Source organism: Neocloeon triangulifer, unplaced genomic scaffold (genome assembly GCF_031216515.1).
Source record: "Neocloeon triangulifer isolate White Clay Creek 2 clone unplaced genomic scaffold, ASM3121651v1 ptg000001l, whole genome shotgun sequence".
NCBI lineage: Eukaryota > Metazoa > Arthropoda > Insecta > Ephemeroptera > Baetidae > Neocloeon > Neocloeon triangulifer.
In genome coordinates, this window is record NW_026775544.1 from 10,978,215 (window position 1) to 11,002,777 (window position 24,563).

At 42.1% G+C, this 24,563-nt stretch overlaps 4 protein-coding genes and 1 long non-coding RNA gene across 6 annotated transcripts; 2 read left to right on the forward strand and 3 right to left on the reverse strand.

The window, feature by feature from the left end:
* Positions 1-1,645: 1,645 nt before the first annotated feature.
* On the forward strand, positions 1,646-11,488 carry LOC132192536 (nose resistant to fluoxetine protein 6). Its single transcript, XM_059612539.1, has 6 exons — positions 1,646-1,885; positions 7,926-8,817; positions 9,708-9,873; positions 9,959-10,281; positions 10,793-11,093; positions 11,235-11,488. The coding sequence occupies exons 1-6, from the start codon at positions 1,678-1,680 to the stop codon at positions 11,349-11,351; spliced, it is 2,007 nt and encodes a 668-aa protein (XP_059468522.1). The 5' UTR covers positions 1,646-1,677; the 3' UTR covers positions 11,352-11,488.
* Positions 11,152-17,374, reverse strand: LOC132192529 (nuclear pore complex protein Nup214). Its single transcript, XM_059612528.1, has 12 exons — positions 17,137-17,374; positions 16,905-17,040; positions 16,524-16,849; positions 16,202-16,466; positions 15,682-16,144; positions 15,579-15,623; positions 14,698-15,079; positions 14,212-14,640; positions 13,512-14,115; positions 12,042-13,452; positions 11,878-11,975; positions 11,152-11,818 (listed from the first exon to the last, which is right to left on the reverse strand). Exons 1-12 carry the CDS (start codon positions 17,164-17,166, stop codon positions 11,508-11,510), a joined length of 4,500 nt encoding a protein of 1,499 aa, XP_059468511.1. The 5' UTR covers positions 17,167-17,374; the 3' UTR covers positions 11,152-11,507.
* A 242-nt stretch (positions 17,375-17,616) lies between these two features.
* On the forward strand, positions 17,617-23,629 carry LOC132193601 (phosphoribosylformylglycinamidine synthase). Of its 2 annotated transcripts, none has more exons than XM_059614405.1 (14): positions 17,617-17,678; positions 17,764-18,369; positions 18,888-19,038; positions 19,094-19,362; positions 19,632-19,869; positions 19,923-20,183; positions 20,241-20,314; positions 20,372-20,669; positions 20,724-21,031; positions 21,220-21,624; positions 21,853-22,083; positions 22,138-22,704; positions 22,758-23,042; positions 23,092-23,629. In XM_059614405.1, exons 2-14 carry the CDS (start codon positions 17,965-17,967, stop codon positions 23,464-23,466), a joined length of 3,867 nt encoding a protein of 1,288 aa, XP_059470388.1. In that variant the 5' UTR covers positions 17,617-17,678; positions 17,764-17,964; the 3' UTR covers positions 23,467-23,629. The 2 variants fall into 2 exon arrangements, with proteins under 2 accessions (XP_059470388.1, XP_059470475.1); XM_059614492.1 differs by having other exon boundaries at positions 17,618-17,678; positions 17,767-18,369.
* Positions 17,692-18,936, reverse strand: LOC132193952 (uncharacterized). The gene is made up of 3 exons (XR_009441510.1): positions 18,584-18,936; positions 18,412-18,484; positions 17,692-18,346 (listed from the first exon to the last, which is right to left on the reverse strand). It is a non-coding gene; the product is annotated as an uncharacterized LOC132193952 (long non-coding RNA).
* Positions 23,550-24,445, reverse strand: LOC132193877 (ubiquitin-fold modifier-conjugating enzyme 1). The gene is made up of 4 exons (XM_059614855.1): positions 24,224-24,445; positions 24,005-24,136; positions 23,786-23,953; positions 23,550-23,726 (listed from the first exon to the last, which is right to left on the reverse strand). Exons 1-4 carry the CDS (start codon positions 24,344-24,346, stop codon positions 23,652-23,654), a joined length of 498 nt encoding a protein of 165 aa, XP_059470838.1. The 5' UTR covers positions 24,347-24,445; the 3' UTR covers positions 23,550-23,651.
* Between the last annotated feature and the right edge of the window lie 118 nt (positions 24,446-24,563).

Sequence of the window (24,563 nt, forward strand, 5' to 3'; positions counted from 1 at the left end):
CCACGCAGATCACACAGTGGGCCACTTGCCGAAAAAAAAACCGCACGCGAAACCAACGTGTTATCACCACAGCAAAACAATATCCCTTTGATCTCGTCACGCTTTTATTCTAGCAAAAAAATTTCACTTGTGTTTATAATAACTTATTTTTTTCTGCGAATTGTTGGACTAGCAATTTAACTTTTTGTTTGGGTTAATTTTACTACAGTGTTTGAGGAGAAAGGTGATAATTAATAGGACAATATCTCAAACTTCCTCTCCAATGTTGTTTTTTGTTTTAATCTTCCTTCAATTTTGACGTGCAGGAAGATGAATTGAGAGTGCGGAAGGAGAACACGCGCGCGAGAGATAGCGGAGGAGGAAGCCAGAAAAATATGATCACGATCTGTGCTCCATTCGATTGAGGTTTTATATTTTCACACATATAATTCTCTCTCTCGCAAAAAGCGGAGCGAGAAAGGTAGAAAGGAATCCACAATAATGGATTAAAACACACGTGAATTCGATAAATCAAAAGAAAGCTTGTGAAAATTATTGTCAGAGGTTTCCAAACAACAGGAAAATATGGTACAGTAAAAGTTGTGAATGTTAAATATTTTGATGGTGTTTTTCCAAGAAAAAGTTTAATTTTTTTAAGAAAAATGGCACTGGTTAAAAAACAAATGAAAAATTAGGTCAGCACCAAAAGTTAGGAATAAGATTTTAACAATTTTCAGGACTTTATTAAAAACAAATTGGAAATTTCATTGGTTTTACAATTAAAATAATGTAACAGCAGATTTTATGCATCTCAATTAATTTAAAATGTCGGAAAAGCCTAAATATTTTTACTTAAATAGCCACTTTTTACTGAATCAGTTTTTTGCTGTTATTATAAACTCTACAATAATAATACTCAATAAATAATAATTGAGTTTTAAATCGCTTAAAAAGGTCGATATTTTTTAAAAGGTTACAATAAATAAGACAAGAGAAAAATATTTGTTTCTCAATCCTTTTTGATTTGAAAGTTTAATTTGCACTTGATAAATGAATACAAAAAAAGTTATAACAAATTTGACTGGGTGACATAATCTGAGCCTCTACTTTTTGCAGTTCAATCTATCAAGGCCCAGGGACCCTTAATATTTAAATATTTGGCTTTGGGTCAAGGTTGAGGGCCCCAAGGAGCCTTAAAATCGCATTAAAAACTATGATTGAGGTTGATTGAAACAAATTGCTTGATTTTTTTCAAGTTATTCATCAATCTAGAGTAGAAAAAAAAATTATCTTCAATCTGTTTAAACCTTGATTCAGTTAAACCATTAAAATTATGAGTGACAAAAAATTAAATTTTCTCGGTCGTGCTCTTAGTATTTTTTTAATAACTAAAAATTAAATCAAATTATTTCCAAATTTCTTGGATTTAATTATTATTGAAATAACAAAAAAGAATTAAATTTTAATGGATCATTATTAACATTTAAATAAAAAATATTTTGTATAAGAAACGAAATTGTTGCTTTTTATGGAGGGAAAAAGATTTCATTCGCAGATTGGGTTTCGCGCACGCGGGGGAGAGACCCTGTACCTGAGAGTTTCCCTTTCTCCGCCCCTCCCTTACCACTTTCCTCGGCAGGTGGGCCTTTGGTCGGCGCGACTGAGACTTTCTCAGACAGTCAAGGAATGACCTAAGACATGGCCGAGTCGTCATGTCTGCCGCTCGTGGTGCTGCTGCTGGCCGCCGCCGCCGCGGCCGCCCCCGACCTCGCCCGCCAACTTGACCTCTTCGACCCGGCGCGGGCCGCCTCCGACGCCGCCTCCACCAACGTCACCGTGCCCTGCGCCCAAGCCATGGCCGCCTTCGCCGACGGCCTCGCCACCCACCAAGACTGGGCCGCCAAAAGTGAGTAACCGCGCTGCCCCCGGAGGCGGCAATCGCACCGGTCTAGTGCAGTTATAGAGAGAGACGCCTCGGGCGCCTCCGAAAATAGCCCAACGCTCTATTAACTCAAATTAATAAATATTTACTAACATGCCACACTTAATATGCCGAAATTATATACAATTCTGGCATTTCCTGAAATTTATAATATTAATTAAATTTTAGATAATAATTAGCGTTTAGTTTAGAAATAAATTGTTTAAAAAGTTAAAAACCTTGAACAAAAATAAAAAAAATTTTGTTCTATATAAAGTAATAATAAAATTTAAAATTTGAAGAAAATTATTTTGTTTAATTCTAAATTGAAAGGAAAATAAATACAATTTTTTCTTGCGGATTATTTTTAATTCTTTTTGACCAATAAACAAATAAAACAATCATACACAAGTCTAAATAAAATATTATCTTACGCAACCCTATTAAATTTTCGCAAAAGGGTTGAGTAAATTCTCGATTCTTGTGAAAAAGCCAAACACGCGGCGTCACCTTTTGTATGTTTTTGCTCAGCACAATGTTTTTATTATTGCTTTGCGCGGCGCTTGCTGAGTCTACCGTTTTGCGAGAATCAGCTGAACAATTCATTTCGAACCTAAATTAAATTAACACAACCAGACGGTTTAAAGTCGGTTTCTCCTCCTGTTTTGAATTTATATTGGATATTTGCACGCACTTAAATCAAATGAAAGTTTTCGGCCGAAGAAAGTATCAATGTTTGCGTGTTATACAATATATTATATTTTTTGCCGCTTGAGGATTGAATACACAAATAACAATCACAACGATCCGTGTTCTGGAAAATGAATCACGTGCCCGCGCATTAGTCACAATTTTCGCCGCATTTAGAAAGTGCGCGACTTTGGTTGGATGCATCTGGATTCAAGGGATTTAACCGTTTAATTTTATTATGAAACCGTTTTGATTTCATGGTTCTAGGTCATACGTAACTCAATATTAAACTGATAATAAGTGATTCAAAAAATTGAATTTTTTGAAATTATATAATTTTTATTTGTTATTTATTGGTCAGGTTAAATTACTGTTGCGAAGTCTGGAATTATTCTCAAGGAAAAAACTTTTGACATTTAAAAAATAAATAATAATAACAAAAGTATCAAAGCTGTCAGAGAAAAAAATTTCAAAAATTCACAAAAACTTATTATTTTTCCAAACATTTGTTGCTTGACATTATTCAGAAGGTCATGCCCATCAACTAAACCCATGTTTAAACAAACAGTTGATCTCATCCAATCCGACTGATTAAAAGTGACGAAACAGTTGAGAGGATTGAAAGGGTTAGGTTGGGCAAAGACGACAATCAATGAGTGTTTGTTACATTCAGAGAGGAGACAAGAGCAAAAGTGACAAAACGATCATTAGGCAATTTCCAACAAAGAGCAGGAAAAATTAAGCAGACAGACCTTGGCCCACAGAGAAATGCGCAAAGTCACAATTTTTTTTTTGTTCATCTCCTTCATATTCTTTTCGAGCGCTTTCTTTTGCGCAAAAGGGAAACACGTGTTAATTCGGCATCATCCGTGCGTATAAAATTCAAGATATTGCGTAACAAAATAATAATGTGTGTGCGGTAATTAACAAGAGAGTTTAGCTCTTTCCATATATACTTGCATAGTACTTTCTCTGCGCCTCTTTTTATATTTCCATTGAGCATCGAGAGAGTTACTTTCCTCGGTGCTCCAATAAAACACAAAACAGCAGTCTCGTTGCATCAGCTGCTACATGCTAAATGCACTTTCTCCGCCAGATGCACCAACCCAATCCACACTTCCTTGTGCTGGACCAAGTGACCCGGCAAGGTCGAGCCTCTAAAAATAAAAATAAAATAAACGATCTGATAGACGCGCCGAAGTGTTAATTCTTCATTAAAAATGATGGTCTTTTAAAGTTAATTTCTATTTAAATTTCTAATTTTTTTTCCACACCTTTATTTGCACTTTCAATTTTGATTTTTTTTTTGCAGTTTAGTGACTAATTTAATTAATTTCTTGTGAAAATTCTTAAAGATTGGCGCGAAAAACATGGGAGAATTGGGTTTTCTTTTGATTGCAACGGTTTGGATTTTTCACATAGTTTTTTCACAAGATATACTCGAAATTTAGCAATGTTTCAGAATAGAGAGCAATACAATTGACCGGAGTGGATCTTTAATTTTTTCACACCTAAAATTTTTAAATTGTTTTATTACATATAATTTTTAAATTTTTATTTTACTTTCAATTTTAATTTATTTTTGCACTTAAATGATTTTAATAGTAAAATTCTTGTAAAATCTTCTTGTTTTTACACCCAAATTAAAAATAGTTTTTGTACTACTTTAATGAAAAAATTAATTAAGTTCCTGTGGAAATTTCTACTTCACTTTCACGCCTACATTAATTTTTTTTTGTTCTTTCAATTTTGATTCATGAGAAATCACAACACGTCAAGATGAAATCCGTCTATTTCTGACATATCTGAGAGTCTGAGCTCAAGTCTGAAAATTAGCTTGGATCATTAGCATCAATTTCTAGGTTGAAGTAACGGGTCCATGCATGTGCGACTTTCCTAAACGTTGTTTTCAACCTCCGAGAAGGCCCCTCGCATCTCTCCGACTTTTCTACAATTGTTCTAGTTGCAAAATTGCCAAACAATAGATAGAGAGACAAGTCATTTGATTAATTGAATTTGCGTAATCGGAAGAAAACAGAGAGAGCATGTAATAATATTTTCAAACAAACAAACAAATTTGGGCCAGCATGACGGTGCATCGTTGGCGCAATTAATTTTCGCCGTTTCTTTATAGTCAGGGTGACACAGGTGAATGGCGTAACCAACACTCACTCTATGCAATTCGGCTATTACGCCCGCCGGAGACAAGAGAGAAAGAAAGAGAAGTGCATGAGATCACGTCATTTTGTCGTAACTCTCAATTCCGCACGCTACGTTTGTTAACACAATTGCCATTTTGACTTTTCTGGGGCAACCTTGACGTCTTTTGTTCGGAAATTGGCTTCTTTGTGTCTGTGAAGAAATAGACAATAATTTTCCTTTCAATGTAATTATGATTTTGCCTACCGAGTTTTACTACAAATGAGAGTGGTTTGCGACCGTTCAAGTCTCCGAGCGCACATTTTTTCTCTTTCTCTCCGCCTGTTTGCGCGAATACACTTTCTTTGCGTTTTAGAAAGTGAATTCTCTCTGTTCAATAAGGGAAATGCGAAGAAAATGCAAATCTCAATTATTGAGATATTTGATTTTTTACTGTTGAAATATTTTGCAAAATTGAAAACGTTCAAAACTTTTGAATCGTGTTTTCTCCATAGACAAGCTGTCACTTTCATTGTGCGTGCTCACCGATCACGGACTCAAATTACAATTGTAATTGTGTCTTGTTTGCACGTCAGGCACAGGAAGCGGCGACTGCACTCACCGATTTTTACCTCTTAAAAGGAGGCAAACAAACTCGACTGAACGCACTGAAGAGAAGAAGAGAAATCTCTTTCTCAGGCGCGTACAAGCTTATTGAAAATCCGCTGATATTTCCTGCTAGTAAAATTAACACAAAATAATTATCATGCAAATTAAAAACAAATGCAGCTTTTTTTCTCATAGAAACTGAAGAAAAGATCGATTTTAAATTTCTCAAGAGAAAACTCTAATATCTTTTTTTTTTTAATTCATCCAGACATTTTAAATCAAATCTTTCATGAAATTCTCAAAAAAACTTTAATTAAGTTAATAAGGATTAAATCTTTTCATTTTTTCTGCTAATATTTCAGTTCCATTTTATACACTTAATTTTTTACAGTAATAAAACATTCCACGTTTGAAATAATTTGCATTTTGTAAATGAAAGTTTTTAAAATGACACCGTCTGAAATCCTCTCGAGCGAAACTTCAATTTTTTGTTTTATTTTGAGCGAGACCTGCCTCCGCTGCTATCTCTCCTTCTCTTGACATTTGCAATTCAGGTTCAAGTTCTCGAGTCGCGGCGGCCAAGTCTGGCGATTTCAAAGTCGTAAATCACCGGACGACAAATGGCCAATGTGGGTCACCGTTGGCACGCTCGGTAATTTCTCTCCAACAAGGGTGGTGCTGCGAAGAGAAAGAAAGCTGAGACCAGGAAAGCCAGCTGAGAGGATGAAACTGAAAGTAGCGATCGCGAAACTTTTGTTATTCAAACTGACGCAACGACATTTAAAAATCATTCCTGCCAGCTGTCGCATCCCACCAAATTTCTGCCGATTTGTATTTAGCTCGTGGCAATATTCACACAAAAAGAGTTTCTAATGCTTATTAGCTGCTTTTAGTCATCATATAACTCTTCATAACAGGTTTTATGTAACAATATTCGTATAATACTGCGGGCGAAAATAGTCTTCTAGATTTGTTTTAAATTCTCTCCAAAATTCTATCTGACAACGGATCTCTCTCTTTGCTGATTTAAAATATATGAAGTTAGAAAATATCTTTGTTTTATATTCTTGCAGACAAAAAAATAATAATTTTTAAACTCTTTGGGCATTTTGTAAGCTGCGTGTTACCATTTTTACCTACATGGCCTACAAATTTTGGGAATTTTTCCTGATTTTTTAATTTTCATAATATCTTGACTTTTTTGTTTCAATTATTTTATGCAGATCAAGTTTTATTTTTTACTTTAATTTTTTTTTGTATTTTTATAAAAATGGTATTGTAGAAGCTTCAAACAAACAATTTTTTTCAAAAATAATTAATGATTTGTTAAAAAAAGTATCTAGGTTTTTTCGAAATAATTTTACTCAACAAAAGCGACTTTTGCAATTAAAATTTCAGCCTAATAATTTGCCTTTGAAAAAAAAATATTTTTTAACCACATAAATCTCCAAGCTGCATGGAGGTTAATTTCATAATATAAATAGCATTTTATTGTCATTTACAAATCTCTTAACGCCTGCTTTGAAGAAAAAAGTTAAACTGTTTGTTCTTCCATTTATTCAAATGTGGGCAAACAAAGTTCGGCCCCGAAATAATGAAGAGCTTCTTCAATTTGAGTGAAGGTTGAGAATCACTTTTGACAGATTCAAATCGAGAGTGTCTTTTTTTATTCAAACACGAAAGTGAAGGCTCTTTTTACACATCCAATTGTCTCGGATTAAAATCGAAAGTGCATCTCAAGACAAATATATATTTTTTTACAGCCGGCTGCTTTTTGCTGGCGAGAGAGACACTTTTACTTTTGTCGCGCACGCGGCCACTCACCCATTGCATTGTTGGAAGATGAGATAGAGAGAGAAATTTGTGTTTGAAACAAAAAAGGTTTGATCGGCGCGGGATTGATTTTCTATGATGTGCCATGCGCTGATTAGCACGTCGCCGGCCCACATATTTCCGAGCACTTTCTCGCCGCCGCCGTTCAATTGCTCGTCTAATATTGGCACCGCCAATTTTTGATAAAACAAAGAGAGGACCTTGCCGCGCTGACCCCAATGTCAAGTGGTTATGTCGAGTTGGCTCGGCAAACATGCGCCGACCAGCAGTGAAATTTCTTATTTATTTTTTCTCCATGTCCATCCGAGATCGCGGCGTTTTTCTGCTGTAAAAGGTCTCGCGCGCCCGAAACGAAAATGCAAATTGTTTGATTTCATTGACAAGAGAGGAAAGTTATGGCCGCTGACTGCGCACATAATTGCACTCTTGAATGTTATTTAATTGATCGCAAGTGTGAAAGTGACGAGGAAAGTTATTTTCTCGCCAAGATGGAAAAATTACAAGTTTGATTTACTCTCACACACATGTAAACGCGGATGAGAAGCATTTGAAAGCGCGCAAATTGCTACGGGCATCGATTTTTTCCAATGCATTTTACTCTGAATAACTTTGATTGCAAAGAAAGTCTTGTGAAAAATCAGATTTTACATTGAAAAGTTGAAGAAAAGAAAATTTTGTCATGGATTTTTTTTTAGTAGAAGTTTTTAAAATATGTATGTATATTACTAAATTTTGTTTTCTATTATTTTCGCAGTGTTTGACGCGAGCGGGCGGTACTCAACCGGCTTCCTGTGGGGCAACAACTTCTGGCTGGGTTCGAGCGACCTGTGCATGACGCTGGAGGAGAACGCGGTGGTGCCGGCGGTGTTCTCGGTGGCGCGCTTCAGCCTGGACGTGCCGCGCATCACGGCCAAGACGCGCACCGTGCACGTGGGCATGTGCCTGCCACGTGCGTGCGGCCTCGAGGACCTGCGGGTGTTGGTGGGGGCGGGACTGACGCAGTTGGAGCAGCGCAACGCCACGCTGGAGGCGGTGCGTTCGCCGCAGCTGGACGAGTACCGGTTCTACGCGGACGGCACCTTCGTGGTGCTGGCGCTGGTGTGCGCCCTCGTGCTGGCCCTCATGGTGGCCGGCTCGATCGTGGACGCGCGCAAGCCGCCCCCACCGGCCGCCCCCGCCACCCCCGAGTGCGAGGACGGCAGCGTCGGCAAGCCGCCGATCGCCCTGGACGTGGTTCCTGCGCCCAAACGCAAAATGGCGCTCAGCGCCTTCCTCGTCTGCTTCAGCGTGCAGCGCAACGCGCGCGCCATCTTCGACCAGAGCGTCGGCGGCGACACGCTCGCGCCCATCCATGGCCTGCGCTTTCTCAGCATGGTGTGGGTCATCCTGGGCCACTCGTGCATCGTCATCTTCAAGTACGCCGACAACACCGACTTCCGCGGCGTCGTCGAGCGCGAGTTCCTCTTCCAGACCATCAGTAACGCGGCCTTCTCCGTCGACACCTTCTTCTTCATCAGCGGCCTGCTCTTCTCCTTCCTCTACTTCCGCACCACGGCCAAGGTCGACCTCAACAAGATCACCAAGGCCACCGGGCTCAAGTCCAAGGGACTCCAGTTCTTCGGACTCCTCGCCTACAGATTCGGCAGGTATAAAAGCCTATACAACAATTTATTTTTTCAGCGTGCAAACTTGATAATGCAATTTTCAAAGCGCAGTTAGCTCCTTTTCGCCCTGGCCTATCAGGCATTTGCCCCTTTTTACAGGAGCATACTAATTAAATAACTCGTATTAGCGTTTTTAATTCTTTAATAATTTGTCGCTCTTTCATAAATTAATGGTCCATCAAAATTGCATAACAAATTGGATAAGACATTGTTTCATTATTATTAATTATCAAGCAGCTCGATCGTTATCTTAAAAAAATCTTACTAGTAAAGAATACATTTTTCTTATAGATGAGGCCGGTATTAATTAAGTTTGAAGTTTATATGCTCGACTTGCTATTATTTTATGAGTTTTTCGAGTTTTTCAAGTCAATTCAATACTCTTCCAAGGATAAAATACATAAAACTTTGCTAAAATTCAGAGACGGTGAAAAAATTTAATATTTATTAAAGATTTGTTACAAACAACTGCAAACTCTGATTAGACGATTAGAGACGGAACAAAAAGTATTTTATAAGAATCTCGCACTTTATTTTTTTCATCTTTCAATTAACCGAGAAAATCTATTTATTTGATTTCAAAATCATATCTCGTCACGGCCAAATATGTATGATACTGGAAAATACTTCACACTCTTCATGGGGTGGGATGAATTAAAAAATTGAATTAATTAATTCTGTGAAATTTAAATTCTTTCAAAGTTTTTTATATTTTTGTAAGTAACAAATTATTTATAAAGTCGTTGGTGTTAAAATCTCACAAAAGGCGCCTTAATTTTTTGTAATGTAAAAATATTCTTAATTTTTTTCTTTCTGAAAATTGTGTCAACAAATATTTCGCCTTTGCTAATAAAAGAAAATCGCATTTTCAGGCTCACCGCTCCTTATATGTTTGTTCTTGGAGTGGTTCAAGTTTCAATGCGCTGGTTCTACCACAAGTCTGTTTTCGAGCCGCCGACCCTCGACCACGAAAACTGCCCTCAGTATTGGTGGAGAAATTTGCTTTACATCAACACCCTGTTCCCGGTGAAGGACATGGTAAGATTTATCTATAAAAATTAAAATTTTATAATTTTTGTATTTTTATTGAAAATAAAACCATATTTTTTCTTTTTAATTTTAGTGCATGTTGTGGAGTTGGTATTTGGCCGACGACACGCAGTTCTACGTTTTGGGCGCGCTGCTGATGATGGTGGCCGTCGAAAGGTTCCGGACGGCGGCGCTCGTGTTCGGCGGTCTGATGTTCAGCTCGTGGTGCACGACGGCGTACATCGCGTTTAACAACGACCACAACCCTAGCATGGACGACCCACTGGCCCTTTTCGACAAAATCTATGACAAGCCGTGGACGCGGCTTGGCCCGTACTTGGTCGGCATGGCCACCGGCTGGCTCCTCTTCACCATGAACTGCCGCCTGCGCCTCGGCAAGGGCGGCGCCGCCCTCGGGTTAGTCCAATTCACAAATTTCATAAAAAAATTTATTACTAGAAACTCGCTCTGCTGCTATTTTTTTTAAACAATAATAAAATAGTAAAAATAGAAGTGATAAATTTTACAAGTGTCAAAAATTTCTCATACAATTTTTATTTAAAGAACTAAAATGAGATTCTGGAAAAAAAATCAATCAATTTTATAAATTGCAAATAATAACCTTAAAATATTTATTATTAATATTTGAAAATTGCTACTAAAAAAACCAATTACCAATCTTCATAAATATAAAACTATCATTTTGTTAGAATTAAAATTTATAAACAAATTTGAAATTTAGATATGTATAAAATTTAATAGCAAATAACATGTAAAATTTGATACTTTATTTATATTGAGAGGCTATTATATTAATTAAAATAAATATATGTAAAATAATATTAATTTATAAAAAATTAATACAACTTAAATTAAATATATTTTGTTACTTACTATTTTTTTGTGTGGCATTTTTGCGTTTACACAGTTGGAGCGTGTGCGCGGCAGTGATGCTGAGCCTGCTGTACGGCCTGTACGACGCGCAACTGGACGCGTACACTTCGGCCGCCTACTCTTCGCTGAGCCACACGGCGTGGGCGCTGGGCACCGCCTGGGTGATCGTGGCCTGCAGCACCGGCCACGGCGGGTTCGTCGGCCGCCTTCTCTCGGCGCCCAGTCTTTACCCCATGAGCAGGGTCACCTACTGCGCCTACCTCATCCACCCCCTCATCATCCGCATGATGGTCATGTACGTCGACAGCCCACTCCACTTGGCCAGGACTACAGTTGTAAGTTTCTTTTTTTAAGAATAATTTTCAGGCAAAAACTTATTTTTTTTTTTAATTTTTTTGCAATTTTTATTATATATCAATTATTAGATTTTTTTAGAACTTTACAAAGTCAAACAATTGAATTTGTGTGGATTTCAGATGCTGCTGTTCCTGGGGCACGTCGTCCTTTCCTACCTCATCGCGTTTGCCATTTCTGTATCATTCGAGGCGCCTGTGGTGGCGTTGTTGCGCCTCATCAGTCCAAAGAAAGAGTGATGATCTGTGATCGTTCCTTTTCAACTTGTCCTTGTAAATTTTTGTATTTTATTTATTATTATATGGACTTTTTTGCATCATGTAATATAACAATAGTGATGAACTAAATAAACGCTCATGTAATATTTTTCATATAAGTCGAGAATTGTGTTTGTTTTAACGCCAACTGGAGAAGGAGTTGCCACCGAAGGACGCCCCTTGGTTGTTGTTCTGAGGCGGCGGCGGCTGCTGCTGCTGGCCGAAGGGAGAGGGCTGTTGAGCCAGGTTTCCAAAGGACAGGGCGTCGGCGGCGGCTCCGAAGAGACCAGAGGGTGGAGACGACGCTTGTTGGCCAAATGAGGGGGCTGCGTTGGAGCCAGACCCGAATATGCGGTTGTCACCGCCAAAGGAGGGCTGCTGCTGGGGACTGGCCATAGACCCGAAAGCAGGAGGAGCACCAAAGCTGGCGTTTGAGCCAAATGACGGAGCTGTTGGCGTTTGAGAAAATTAACAATTGATTGAAAAAAAGAGATATAAAATAAAATACCTGCTCCGAAGACGGACTTGGAAGGTGAGAACGCCTGGCCAAACAAGGAGCCTCCAGATTGACCAAAAGTGCTGGTGCTTGTATTATTTGCAGCTCCACTGAGGGAAATGATTAAAAATTTTAATTAAATTATTTCGGAGATGAAAAAAAAAACTCAATTTTACCTTGAGGGTGACTGTCCGAATATGTTGGGGGTTGACTGTGCAGCTGGTTTGGGTGAGGAGAATGGGTTGGCCTGAGGCTGCGCCTGACCAAACAGGTTTTTAGCGTTTGTCGGACTGCACGCTTGCATTCCTCCGAACAGGTTCTGCTCGGACGTCTGCGGGGCCGAACCGCCAAAAATTGACGCAGCCGGCTTGGGCGAGGCCGCGAAACTCGACGAGCCAAAGAGGGAGCCGCCTGGTGTGGAGCCCATTCCTCCGAACAAGTTGGTCACTTGGTCCGTGGACGCGGCAGGAGTAGCCTGGGCAAAGGAAAAGGTCGAGGCAGGGGTGGCCGACGGTGTTCCGAAAGTAGTCGAGCCTGCAGAAGCGGCAGACCCAAATACTGGGGTGGTCCCAAAGGTCGAACCAGGGGCAGCAGTGCCAAAAGAGGGTGTTGACCCAAAAGCTGGGGTGGTGGAGGCGGTGGCTGGGGTCGAACCGAAGGCGGAAGCAGTGGTAGGAGCTGGGGTCGACCCAAAGGTCAAAGTCGCAGTCGTTGCAGGTGGGGTTGACCCGAAGGTCAAGGTTGCAGTGGTGGCTGGGGGTGATGCAAAAATTGTGGTCACAGAGGTGGTGGGGGTGGAGCCAAATGGAGTGGAAACTGCTGCAGTTGAGGCTGGTGTGGAGCCAAACAGGGAAGCGGCTGAAAAGGGTGAAGCAGCAACAGTGGCGGTTGGGGTCGGAGTGGAGACTGGGGTGCTCAAAAGGGGAGGTGCCGCACCTCCAAAGGCAGCAGCAGGAGGAGGACTTGCAACTGGAGCAGTTTCGGTTTTGCTTGATTCTTCAGGGGTGGTTTTTGGAGCAACACTTTCGGCAGGGGCGGCTGTCTCAGGTGTGGTCAAGATGGACTCCTTCGAAGTTGGTGGGAGAGAAATTGTGGCGCCGAAGCTGAAGGACGAAACTGCAGCTGCAGTGCTCGGAGTAGTGGTTGTGGCCAAACCAAAAAGGTTAGGGGTGGAAACAACAGCAGCAGTTGGAGCAGTCTCGGAGGTTGAGGTTGCGCTCGGCTTGGAATCGGTGGTTGACTCTGCGGTGACTGGTGTTCCGAAAATGGAAGACTTGGTGGAAGTTCCGAAAGCAAAGGTAGATGGAGTTGAGGTGGACATCGAACCTGGGCCAAAAGAAAATTTTGGCTGAGAACTTGTTGAGGCCGCACTGCCGGTGGAAGCAGGCAAGGAAAAAATGCTGGTTCCAGAAAAAAGCGACGGCTTTGAAGCTGTGGTTGGTGTTAAGAATATGGAGACGGACTGTCCTGTGGTTGGAGTGGCAAGCAAAGGTTGCGAAAATGTTGTGGATTTTGGAGTTTCGGGCTGGAGAGGCGTCTTGCTTTGTAAAATTGATGCCAAAAGTGGAGAGGATTCCTTCTCTTTGGCTGAAAAAAATTATGAATTAACTCATTAATAATTAAAAAGATGGATCCTAACAAATTACCTTTGATTTCAATGATCTTAGGTTCCTCTTCCGCCGCAGGGACATTCTTGACAACGTCGACTTCCAATTTGGAAGGAACTCGCTTGGTCTCCTCCTTTTGTTTTGTACCTCCGAAGATGTTGACGGACGCTGCATCTTTCACTCCTCCAAATGAAAAATCTGTAGGTTTGCTCTCTCCAGAGAAGGAGAAGGGTTTGCTGGTGAACGAGAAGGGCACTGCTGCAACAGAAACTGCTGGTTTTGGCACCTCCGGCTGAGAAGTTGGCACAAAAGCCTTGACTGGCGTGATTGTGATTCCAGCCGGCAGACTGAGCAGTGCGGGTGGAGAAGCCTGCAGTTTGGCAGCAGCAGCTGGCTGTGCTTTGGCCACTGGAGAGGCAAACTTGATTGGTGAAATGGGCCGCAGAGGAGACACTGGCTTAATTGGAGAAGGAGCTGGCGCCGGAATCCTCCTCTTCACCACACTGATTGGTCTGTCCTTCAAGAATTCGCTCATGCGCAACTCATCGTTCCGACTCAACACTGGCAAGGCGCTTTTGGGGGTTTTCGGAAGGGCCTCTGTCAAACTGGACAAGTCCATTGTTGATGGCAATTTGTGACCACACTGAAATCAAGTTTTTGTTAAAAAAAAGCTTCTATTGGTTAATATTTTTACATTATTTAATTTAAAAAGTTTTTTAATTTAATAATTTATAATCACCTTTGATTCCATTATGTCAAGGCGAGCATTCAGGTTGGAGATGCACCTGCGCTGAAGGATGAGGGTCCTGTGCAAGGCCATATTCGAACTAGGTCTGAAAGGTTGGGTTCCAAACGCTTGATTTACTAGAGTTGCAGCTTGGCCCGTCTGGCTTTCAATGTACTGCATTCTGGTGGCAATGTCCTTCTTCTTGCCCTGAGTTGTTGGATCCAGAGGTCTCATCCGGGCAGCTTGGATGTATCCTGGGTTTTCTCTCTGTGCCAATCGAGTGCGCACTTCCTCGTACTGCCTGATGACCTCCAGATTCAAAATCTGCAACTCATTCAGCTGCTGCTTGAAATCGTTGGTTGCTTTCTGCATTTCCACAGACTTCTCTTCAGCAGAATTCAGGCTTGAGGCAATGGTGTTTGAATCCTCACAGGAGGCAATCTGAAATTTTTGTTTATTTAAAATGAAATGATAAATTGAATCAAAATATATTCTTACCGTAAATGATGTATCAGCACTCTGCTTTAAAGAGGTGGAAATTTCCTCAGAAAACTGTCTCATGATGGCTGTGCTTGCAGCAATGAAGGACTCTTCGCTCATTACAGGTTCCGCCACTGGTTCTTTGATCACCTTCACCTCAGAGGTTGGTTGTGGCTGCGGTTGAGGGTCAACTTTTGGGGCTATGGTTACAGCAGGACGAGCCATGGAGAAAATTGAAGGAGCAGCTTCTGATTTTGCAGGCTGGCTAACTACAGGTTGGATGCCACCAAAGATGTTGGCAGGGGCCGGAGCTGAGGGCGGTGGCATGGAAAACGCCTTCGGAACAGGTGCTGCTGCGGCTGGCTCGGCAGCAGGAGTGGAAAAGGGTTGGCCAAAAGGGCTGAAATTATTAAGTTTCTTTTCAGATAGATTACGAAACTAAAATAGCTTTCATTGAGCAATAAGAGTAGAACTTTTTCAGGTCTTATGGGCTTAATTTTTTTTTTTAATTAAAGCTTCCAATTAAAAAAATTCAATTCTTGTTGTTGAATTACATTTCGTAGTGCTCGCGGAAAAATGACCGGCATCCCCTCCACTGCATCCATAAGTTTCAATGCAATTGACAGGTAGAGCCCCTCTCTCTCTGCCGGCCAATTTTCCGTGAGCACTACGATTTCCGTTCAGTTCAGAATTTAAAATAATCAAAAGCTATATTTTCTTGATATATTAAATTGTATTAAATTAAAAAAGTTAACTTTTATTTAAAATTAATCAAATGCTTTGCAATTGAACCTAATTTTTAAGAAAATAATTTGTAAATAATTTTCATAATTTCAAACTTTTGTTCCTTAGCACGAGGTTAGAATATAATTCCGAATATGACTAAAAAAGGCACTTACGTTGACTGCTTTGCTTTCGGTTCCTCCGTGCTCGTCGCGACAATTCTAAAACAAACAATTCTCATTAAGAAAGCAAGTAAATTTAAGGCACAGGGCTCCGTACTGAGGGGCAGTGAATAGACCAGCCTGAGGTTGCATTTCAATGGGTTTGCAAATTTCCTGGGCTCCCGGTTTCAGGTTGAGGGCGTAAAAGGCGCAGAGCATTCCGCAGTGCGAGAGTAGAAGCAGAATCGGCATGTGCGGCAGCTGCGCCTCTTCCCACACTAACTGCTGAGTGGCCGAAGTGCAAAAGGTCATTCCCAGAGGAAAAGTGTCTGCATGGCTGTCCATGGGAAGTTCGGCTCTGGCCGAGTCCTCCAAGGTCCACTGCTGCCACACTGAAGCCTCTTTCTGTCCGAGGAGACCCACCTCGGCACCGTTGGCAGAGGCAACCAGGAGGACTCCCCAGCCAGTCACATTATTCAGGTAAAACTGGTTTTGGCGAAGATCGCCTGATGAGTAGCACACGTCGTCAAAGTCTTGAGCCGTAACAGGACCATCCTTTGGAGTATTCACCAAGCAAAGACCTGGTTAAAAATATTTTCAATACAAATAGAAGTTTACTTAGTGGTAAAAATAATTACTTAATCTCTGATCGTCAGCTCCCCCGAGTTTGAAAATGATTCCAAACTGGTAGTTGGATAACCAGACAATGGCCACAGGTTCCGGGGACTGTCCCAAACCATCCGGAGGCCCCACAGTTTTGACTAAGGCCAAGTCAGGTTTGTATTGGGAGAGGCGGCCGTCTTTTGTGGCCGCAACAATCTGCTTTCCTTTTGGGCTCCAGGCCACACAAGCTGCAGCGGCGGCCACTGTATTGATCAGACTTATTGCAGAAGGGCCTTTCACCTGACAATTTTATATTTCATATCAAAATTGAAAAAAGAAAAGAATAGAAATAAACACCTCGAATGAAGAAATCTGACCGTCTGACAGGCAGACGCAGAAGGCATTTGGATTGACGGGGTTCCAAGCAAAATCAGTGACAGTGTGGCCGCCTCCAGAGGCCAGCACAACGTGTCCCGATGGGCTCACGGCGGCTTGGTTGAGGAAAGTGGATACTTGGTAAATGAAGGCCCGAGGCTGAGCACCAGGAGAGGCGACAACCGCGGCCAGAAGGGTGTCGTCGCAGTTGATTTGCAACATCCGAATCGAGCCGTCGATCTGCACATGGCGACAGGGCACAGCTGAAGAGGTCTCTCCAGCCTCGATCAGGCGCTTAATCTCGTAAACTGCAAATTTAATTAGTTTCAATGTATGTTCAGATGTAAAAACAATCACTGTTACCTTTTAATTCATCCGGTGTTCCGACAAAAACGAGACCGAAGCGACTCGCACTGGCAAGCAAACTCAGATGCGAGGAGAATTCCGACCAGGCTCCGGTGAAAACTTTGGTTTTGGCCGCCGATTTGAAACGAAAGTCCTGCAGTTTATAAATTGGATAATTAATATTTGATTCTTTCTGCCAAGTTTTTGTGGGTTTTCGAAGATTTTAATGGATTTTGAATAGTACACAGACCTGAACATCGATGCAATTTTCTGTAGCCATTTTAGATGCTCGATGTCCTCGATGATGGGATGGATTCGAGTGCCAACCTCTCTCTCGTGATTGATTAGTTATTTTTGTTCACGTTGTACTGTTAGTACTGAGAAAATACACTAGCTGAATAACATTCAATAAAAATTATTTCAAAAATTCAATCACTGCAACAATAAGCTGCATAAGAAGCCGGTCTCCACTTGTTTTGTTTACTTTTTATTTTTTTTATTTCTTTAATCACGGGTGCCACACGTTTCAAAATAAATAAAATAATTTTAGCATTTAAATTTTAGTGAGTTTCCATTACATACAATAAAATATATGAAATTCTTCTATCAATATTAAAAATTTATTTCTATAGAGGATAAAAGACCTTTCATAATATAAAAACCTCTAATTATAATTACAAATTTTGTTGGCCAGTCTGGAATAACCATTTTTTTAAATTTGAAACAATAGCCAAAAGCGCCGCCGGTGCCGTGCCGAGCTCTGCCTCTGCAATTTTTGTGTTTTCGGCCGAGGTGGGGTCGGTCGACGACCGAAAACTTTGGCATTAGATTAATTAAAAAACAAATTAACAATTACTAATTTTATTTTTATTTTCAGCAGACAAAAGTGAGCGAAATTCGAAGGGACTCTTATGTACTGAATTGTTCTCAGTCTCTCTTCCACCACCACTTGTTGCACACACCTGACCTGCCCTCAAGGGGTCACGTGCGCGTATATTGCACTCTGCTCTGCTCGTCGGACCACGGACCGGCTGTCAGTGCAAGATTGCCGCTCCGACGACTTGTCTCGCACGCCGACATGATTGTCCGTCTGTTCCGCACGCCTGCCGCCTCCGAGGACCGCTTGGCCTCTCGGCTGGCCACCCTGAGGAAGGCCGCCCCCGACCTTGCGTCCGTCCAGGCGGAACTTTCATTCTACATCCAGGTGGAGGCGACCCTGGACGGCACGCAGCTGCAGCGACTGCGGTGGCTGCTGGCCGACCCTGAGGCCCCTGACCTGCTGACGGAGGCCTCAGTCCTGCCCCTGGAGGCGGACGACTCGGTCCTCATCGAAATCGGACCGAGACTCAATTTTTCCACGGCCTTCTCAACCAACGCAGTTTCCATCTGCAAGTCCGTCGGACTTCCTGTCGTCAGGCTCGAGGTTGCCACCAGGTACCTCCTCAGGTGGCCCCAAAAGGCTGACAGAAAAATTGAGCAACAGGTATAATTATTAAATAATTAAGCGTAATCGTTCTAGTTTTACCTGGTTTTTCCTTGGCAGCGCCAAATCATAGCTGGGGATCAATCACTTTCAAAGCACATTTTTTTTTTTTATCCTGAAATTATGTACAAAAGAAATAAATCTTAATTTTTCTAGGCAGAAATTATCAAAGTTTATATTATGATGTGAACAGTTGAATTTGTTTGCTACTTACGTTCCAAGCAAATGTTTGTCCAGCACTACTGCACAATCCTCTTAAACAATGATGTTGTTTGCTCCATTTAAATGATTTATTTGCAGTTCAATGAGCCCATCACACGCGTCACTGAAAATAATGACTCAATTTATAAGCAATCCATCATCTATTTACCATAAGCTGGCTGATAACCCCTTCATTTTAATTAAAACATCTGACATGAAATAGAAAAAAATTAAAATATAAATTAAGAACAAATCCAAATCAGACACCATTCAGGAAAAGGATTTTTTTAATTTCAAAATTGTAATTATTTTTGCAGCTGGTCAGCTTGTTGCACGATCGAATGACCGAGTGCCGATATGCAACTCCACTCACCTCGTTTGACCTCGACGTCCGACCCCAGCCGTGGTTTGAAGTGGACGTTCTAGGGAGAGGTCAAGAAGCGCTCAAAGAGGTCGACAAGAAATTAGGTGCTCTTTTGATTCCTCAATCTAGTCCGACTAATTATCCTAAATGACAATAAAGGTCTGGCCTTTGACCCGTGGGACCTCCAGTTCTACTGCGATCTCTTTGGTCAGCGGCTCAAGCGCAACCCAACCTCTGTCGAGTGTTTCGACCTGGCCCAGTCCAACAGTGAGCACAGCAGACATTGGTTTTTCAAGGGAAAGGTGATCCTCGATGGAGTGCCTCAGGACGACAATCTTTTCGACTTGGTCATCCGAACGCAAAAGCATTCGAACCAAAACAACGTCATCAGGTTCAACGATAATTCCAGTGCCATCGAAGGGTTTAAAGTAAAATTTTATTTTTAAGGACTTAACCAGCAGCAGATTTTTTCTGAAATTAAAAAAAAAATCAGAATAAAAAACTCAGTTTTTGGTCGGACAAGAGAATTTTTAGATTCTACAGTAATTGACTTTCCTCCAAGGTTCTAATGCAATAATAAGCAAATCAACCCCAAAAATAAATTTTTCATTTTGATTCTTAAAATTTGTTCTCTTTCACATTCAGCATTGAAATTATAAAAATCACTAATTAGTCTTTCAATTTGACCTCATTTCAGGTAACTGCGTTGAGGCCCACTGACCCCACAGTTCCAAGCCCTTTCAACCTTCGTCAGGACCACCTGCAGCACATCGTTTTCACCGCAGAGACACACAACTTCCCAACGGGTGTTGCTCCGTTCAGCGGAGCCACCACTGGAACCGGAGGTCGCCTCAGGGATGTGCATGCAGTTGGTCGCGGCGGCCACTACATTGCAGGCACCACTGGCTACAGTTTTGGTGCTCTCCACATTCCAGGTTGGAATATATATTAATTTCAAAGATGGAATTTCAAAACGTTGCCTAAACAGGTTACAAACTGCCGTGGGAAGATGCGTCCCTGCACTACCCATCGAACTTCGCTCCACCTCTGGAAATTGCCGTTGAAGCCAGTAACGGTGCTTCCGACTACGGAAATAAGTTTGGAGAGCCGCTTGTGTGTGGCTTTGTCAGGTCATTTGGTCTAGTTTTGCCGGACGGAGAGAGAAGAGAGTACGTTAAGCCGATCATGTTCAGCGGAGGCATCGGAGCCTTGGACCACGATCAGGTCACCAAACTTGCTCCCGAAAAAGGTAAAAAATCATATCTCACCTGATCTGCTTAATTTTTAAATTCAATAATATCTTCAGGGATGGAAGTAGTTAAGGTTGGAGGCCCTGTTTACAGAATTGGCGTGGGAGGAGGAGCTGCCAGTTCAGTTGAGGTTAAATTTACATGATAAACTTTGGAGTTTTTAATAAATAACTGATTTTTTACTCAGGTTCAAGGCGACAACAGTGCAGATCTGGACTTTGGCGCCGTCCAGCGTGGAGACGCCGAAATGGAGCAAAAATTGCACAGGGTGATTCGCGCCTGTCTCGAACATCCTCAGGGCAACCCTATATGCAGCATCCATGACCAGGGTGCTGGAGGAAATGGGAATGTTCTTAAGGAGCTGGTCGAGCCAGCCGGCGCCGTAATTTACGCGGACAGATTCCAGTTGGGCGACCCCACCATCAGCACCTTGGAACTTTGGGGCGCCGAGTACCAGGAAAACGACGCTCTATTATGCCGAGCAGGTAAATTATGATTTATTTAAATAATTTACTGAAAGAGTTGCTTTTTGAATAAAGGGAAGGATGCAGATCTTCTGAGGAAAGTGGCCAAGAGAGAAAAGTGCCCAGTTGACTTTGTGGGTACAGTGACTGGAGATGGTCAGGTCAGGCTTTTGGAGGCTGGGGCCAAACCTGGCGATAGGCCGCCGGTGGATCTGGACCTGGCTCTTGTTCTCGGGAAAATGCCACCCAAGAAGTTTGACATGCGCAGAGCTAACTGGCAAAGACCTGCTCTGAGTCTTCCAACTGGACTAACAGTCCAAGAGGCGTTGGAAAGAGTTTTGCGCCTGCCTAGTGTTGGAAGTAAACGCTGGCTTACAAACAAGGTAAATTATATAAAAAGTTAAAAAAAGAGATTAATTTAAAAAATAAATTACAATATCTTTATTTAAATCATTTGAAATCCTTTAATTGATCTCCAAACTGACAATGAGCACTTATTTTAGTTAGCATTGAAATTTAAGAAAAATGAAATATATTAAATCAACTTACTATTGAATAAAAACTTATTCAGGTTGATCGCAGTGTGACCGGTTTGGTTGCCCAGCAGCAGTGTGTAGGACCTCAACAGGCCCCTCTGGCCGATGCTGCCGTCATTGCTTTAAGTTACTGGGGCAACGAAGGTGCCGCCACCTCCATAGGAGAGCAGCCTATCAAAGGTCTAGTGGACCCTTCACGCGGCGCCAGAATGACCGTGGCCGAGGCCTTGACTAATTTGGCGACCACAGCCATCAGTGATTTGCGGGACGTCAAGTGCAGCGGCAACTGGATGTGGGCTGCAAAATTGGAAGGGGAGGGGGCCGCTCTATGGGACGCCTGCGCTGCCATGTGTGACCTGATGGCTGAGCTGGGAGTTGCAATTGACGGTGGGAAAGACTCGCTATCCATGGCTGCCAGAGTTGAAGGAAAAACGGTTAAGGTTTGTTTGATTTTTTAACTATAAATAATGATGAATAACTCAAAGCTACCCTTAATTTGATTTCATTTTTTTGTAATAAATAAATTTTCCTTCATATTTTTAAAGCCAAGCTTGTTTTCCCTTCTTTACAAATTCTTTTCCGGAAATAATGAGATAAATTGCTAAGCTTTCAATTATTTTAAGTACTTTTAACTGAGGTCAAAATTGAACAAATTTAATTATTTTAAGGCCCCTGGAACCCTAGTGGTTTCCTGTTATGCTCCCTGCCCTGATGTGCGAAAGGTGGCCACCCCTGACCTGAAGCTACCTGGGCATGACGCCCTTTTATTTGTGGACCTGAGTGGAGGTCACAGCAGACTGGGAGGGTCAGCGTTAGCACAGTGCTGGGGTCAAGTTGGAAACGAATCTCCGGATGTTGAGAACCCAAAAATATTTGTCGATGCCTTCGAAGCCATCCAGGTAATTTTTCATCTGTGAAAGGAAAAGCGTGTAATTGAAACTAAATCTTGGCAGCACTTGGTTGCTTGCGGCGTTGCAGTTGCTGGCCATGACATCAGTGATGGCGGTCTGCTGGTGACTGCAATTGAAATGGCCATTGGTGGCTGCTGCGGCCTTCAATTGAGCATCGACCACAAAACCGGACAGCCACCCTTGGCCATCGTGTTTGCCGAAGAGGTGGGGTGGCTGATTGAGGTGGCCGCCATCAACAGAGAGGCCGCTCTGGCCGCCTTTAGAGGCAGAGGCGTTCCCTGTTATGTGGTGGGCATGGCCACCAGTGACCGTCAATTCGTCTGCAAAGTTAATGGAGTAACCGTCCTGGATACTTCTCTGTCCAGCCTGGTCAAATTGTGGGAGGAAACCTCCTACCAGTTAGAGCTTCGACAGGCCAACGGCCGTTGCGTGGCAGAGGAATTTGAAGGCCTAGTGCAAGGGAAAACTCTGCCTCAACAGGTTGCCAACTTCGAATGGACTCCTCGTCCACCTTTGGCCTCCAAAGCGATTCCTATTGCGGTTCTCAGGGAAGAGGGCGTCAATGGAGACAGGGAAATGGTTGCTTCCCTAATTACTGCCGGTTTTGAGGTAATTTTTCATTTGATTTAAATGAATTATATAATTGATGACAAACAAATTAGGTGTGGGATGTGACCGTGTCCGATCTGCTGGCTGGATACTCATTGGCCGCCTTCAGAGGACTTATTTTCCCCGGTGGGTTCAGTTACGCAGACGTTCTCGGCTCTGCCAAGGGCTGGGCAGGCGCCCTTCAATTCCACCCATCAGCTGCAGCTCAACTTGCCACATTTTTCTCCCGTCCTGACACTTTCAGCTTGGGAGTGTGCAATGGTTGTCAGCTGATGGCCCTCCTAGGCTGGAGTGGCAAAGGAGTTGCCCTCAGGCATAACGACTCGGAGAGATTCGAGGTGAGGTTTTAACCAAATTTTGAGTAAAAAAATTAAAAATTAATTCCAGAGCCGCTTCACCGCAGTTCGTATCGAAAAAGGCGCCTCTGAAGTGTGGCTGAAGGACATGGAGGGTAGCGTTCTTGGGGTTTGGGTGGCCCACGGTGAAGGCCGTCTGGTCGGAGCACCTGAAAACCGAGTTGCCCTGAGATACGTGGACAGCTCTGGTCAGCCTACTCAGGAGTACCCCTTCAACCCCAACGGCAGCCCTAATGCTGTAGCCGGTCTTGCATCGCCCAACGGTCGCCACCTGGCAATGATGCCCCACCCTGAGCGCTGCGTCCGAACCTGGCAGCTGCCGTTCAAGCCAAGCCAGTGGAGCGAGTTGGAAACAGCTCCGTGGCAAAAGATGTTCAACAATGCATACATCTGGGCCAGTAAATGAGATTCTCATCAGAGTGCAATAATGATTCTAAATAATTTAAGGTTGAGGCTAGGGTTTACAGAAAATCAAAATATAAAGGGAAATCAAGTGCCATTTTTACAATAAAATTTTTTGTATTTTTATCAAACAATAACAAATGAAATTTAATATTAAAAAATTAATGTCAAAATGGTTTTTGTTTTAAATCACTCCTTCTCCTTGTACTTCACAACACCCTTTTCAATCATTTCCGGTATTTCCACAGCCAACCACGGGCCAAGCTGCAAAGAGTCAAAATTAAATAAACTTGCTGTTTTTAATTTGAAATCTCCAATCTTACTCCAAGAGCCATTGCATGAGCTATTCCAAATTTTGGCACATTTCGAGCCCAAAGGGGCTTGAAGTGATCCGTCAGACAAATTTTCCCTCCTCTGTACATTTTCGCAGTTTTACCGTCGAGCTCTGGAAGCGCGATTTCGGGAGCTGTCGTGGGATACGTGACTGGAATCTGCATTTTATTTTATTAATAATAAATTTTTAAACAAAAATTGAGGCTTACGTCAAATTCTACATCAAACTCGTATTTGAGCATGTCCTGAACGTACCAGCATTTGCCAAACCACTTGGTGCCTTCCTTGTTGGACTCGAGTCGAAACCAGTCATTGTCGGCCGCCTTGTTATTTTGAACGTACTAGAATATATGCAAAAAATTAAAATCCGAAAAATTTAAAGGGCTCACAAAATATTTTTTAAAACAGCTGGTTTTGGAGAAAGTAACCTGAATCAACGATTGGTACTCTTCTTTTAGTCTCACAACCCACAGTTCCTTGTCCCTTGGACCGGCTTTGGTCTTCAGAAGGGGAATGCTCGAAAGGGTCTTTTTCGTCCCCTCGTCAACCATGGCTGACGGTGCCCTTTATCAAGGGATTTTTTTATTTTTTGTCTGACACTGACACCTAGGCAAAACAGGCAAGTGAGCACCACACCAACTTGCGAGTCTGCGCATGCCATCCTGTAGCCAACCTTGTGCTTAAAAAAACGTATCACTCTATCTTGTTAACAGTGTATGAATAATTTGATTTTCAAGATATTGATAATATTTCGAGTATTGAAATTTT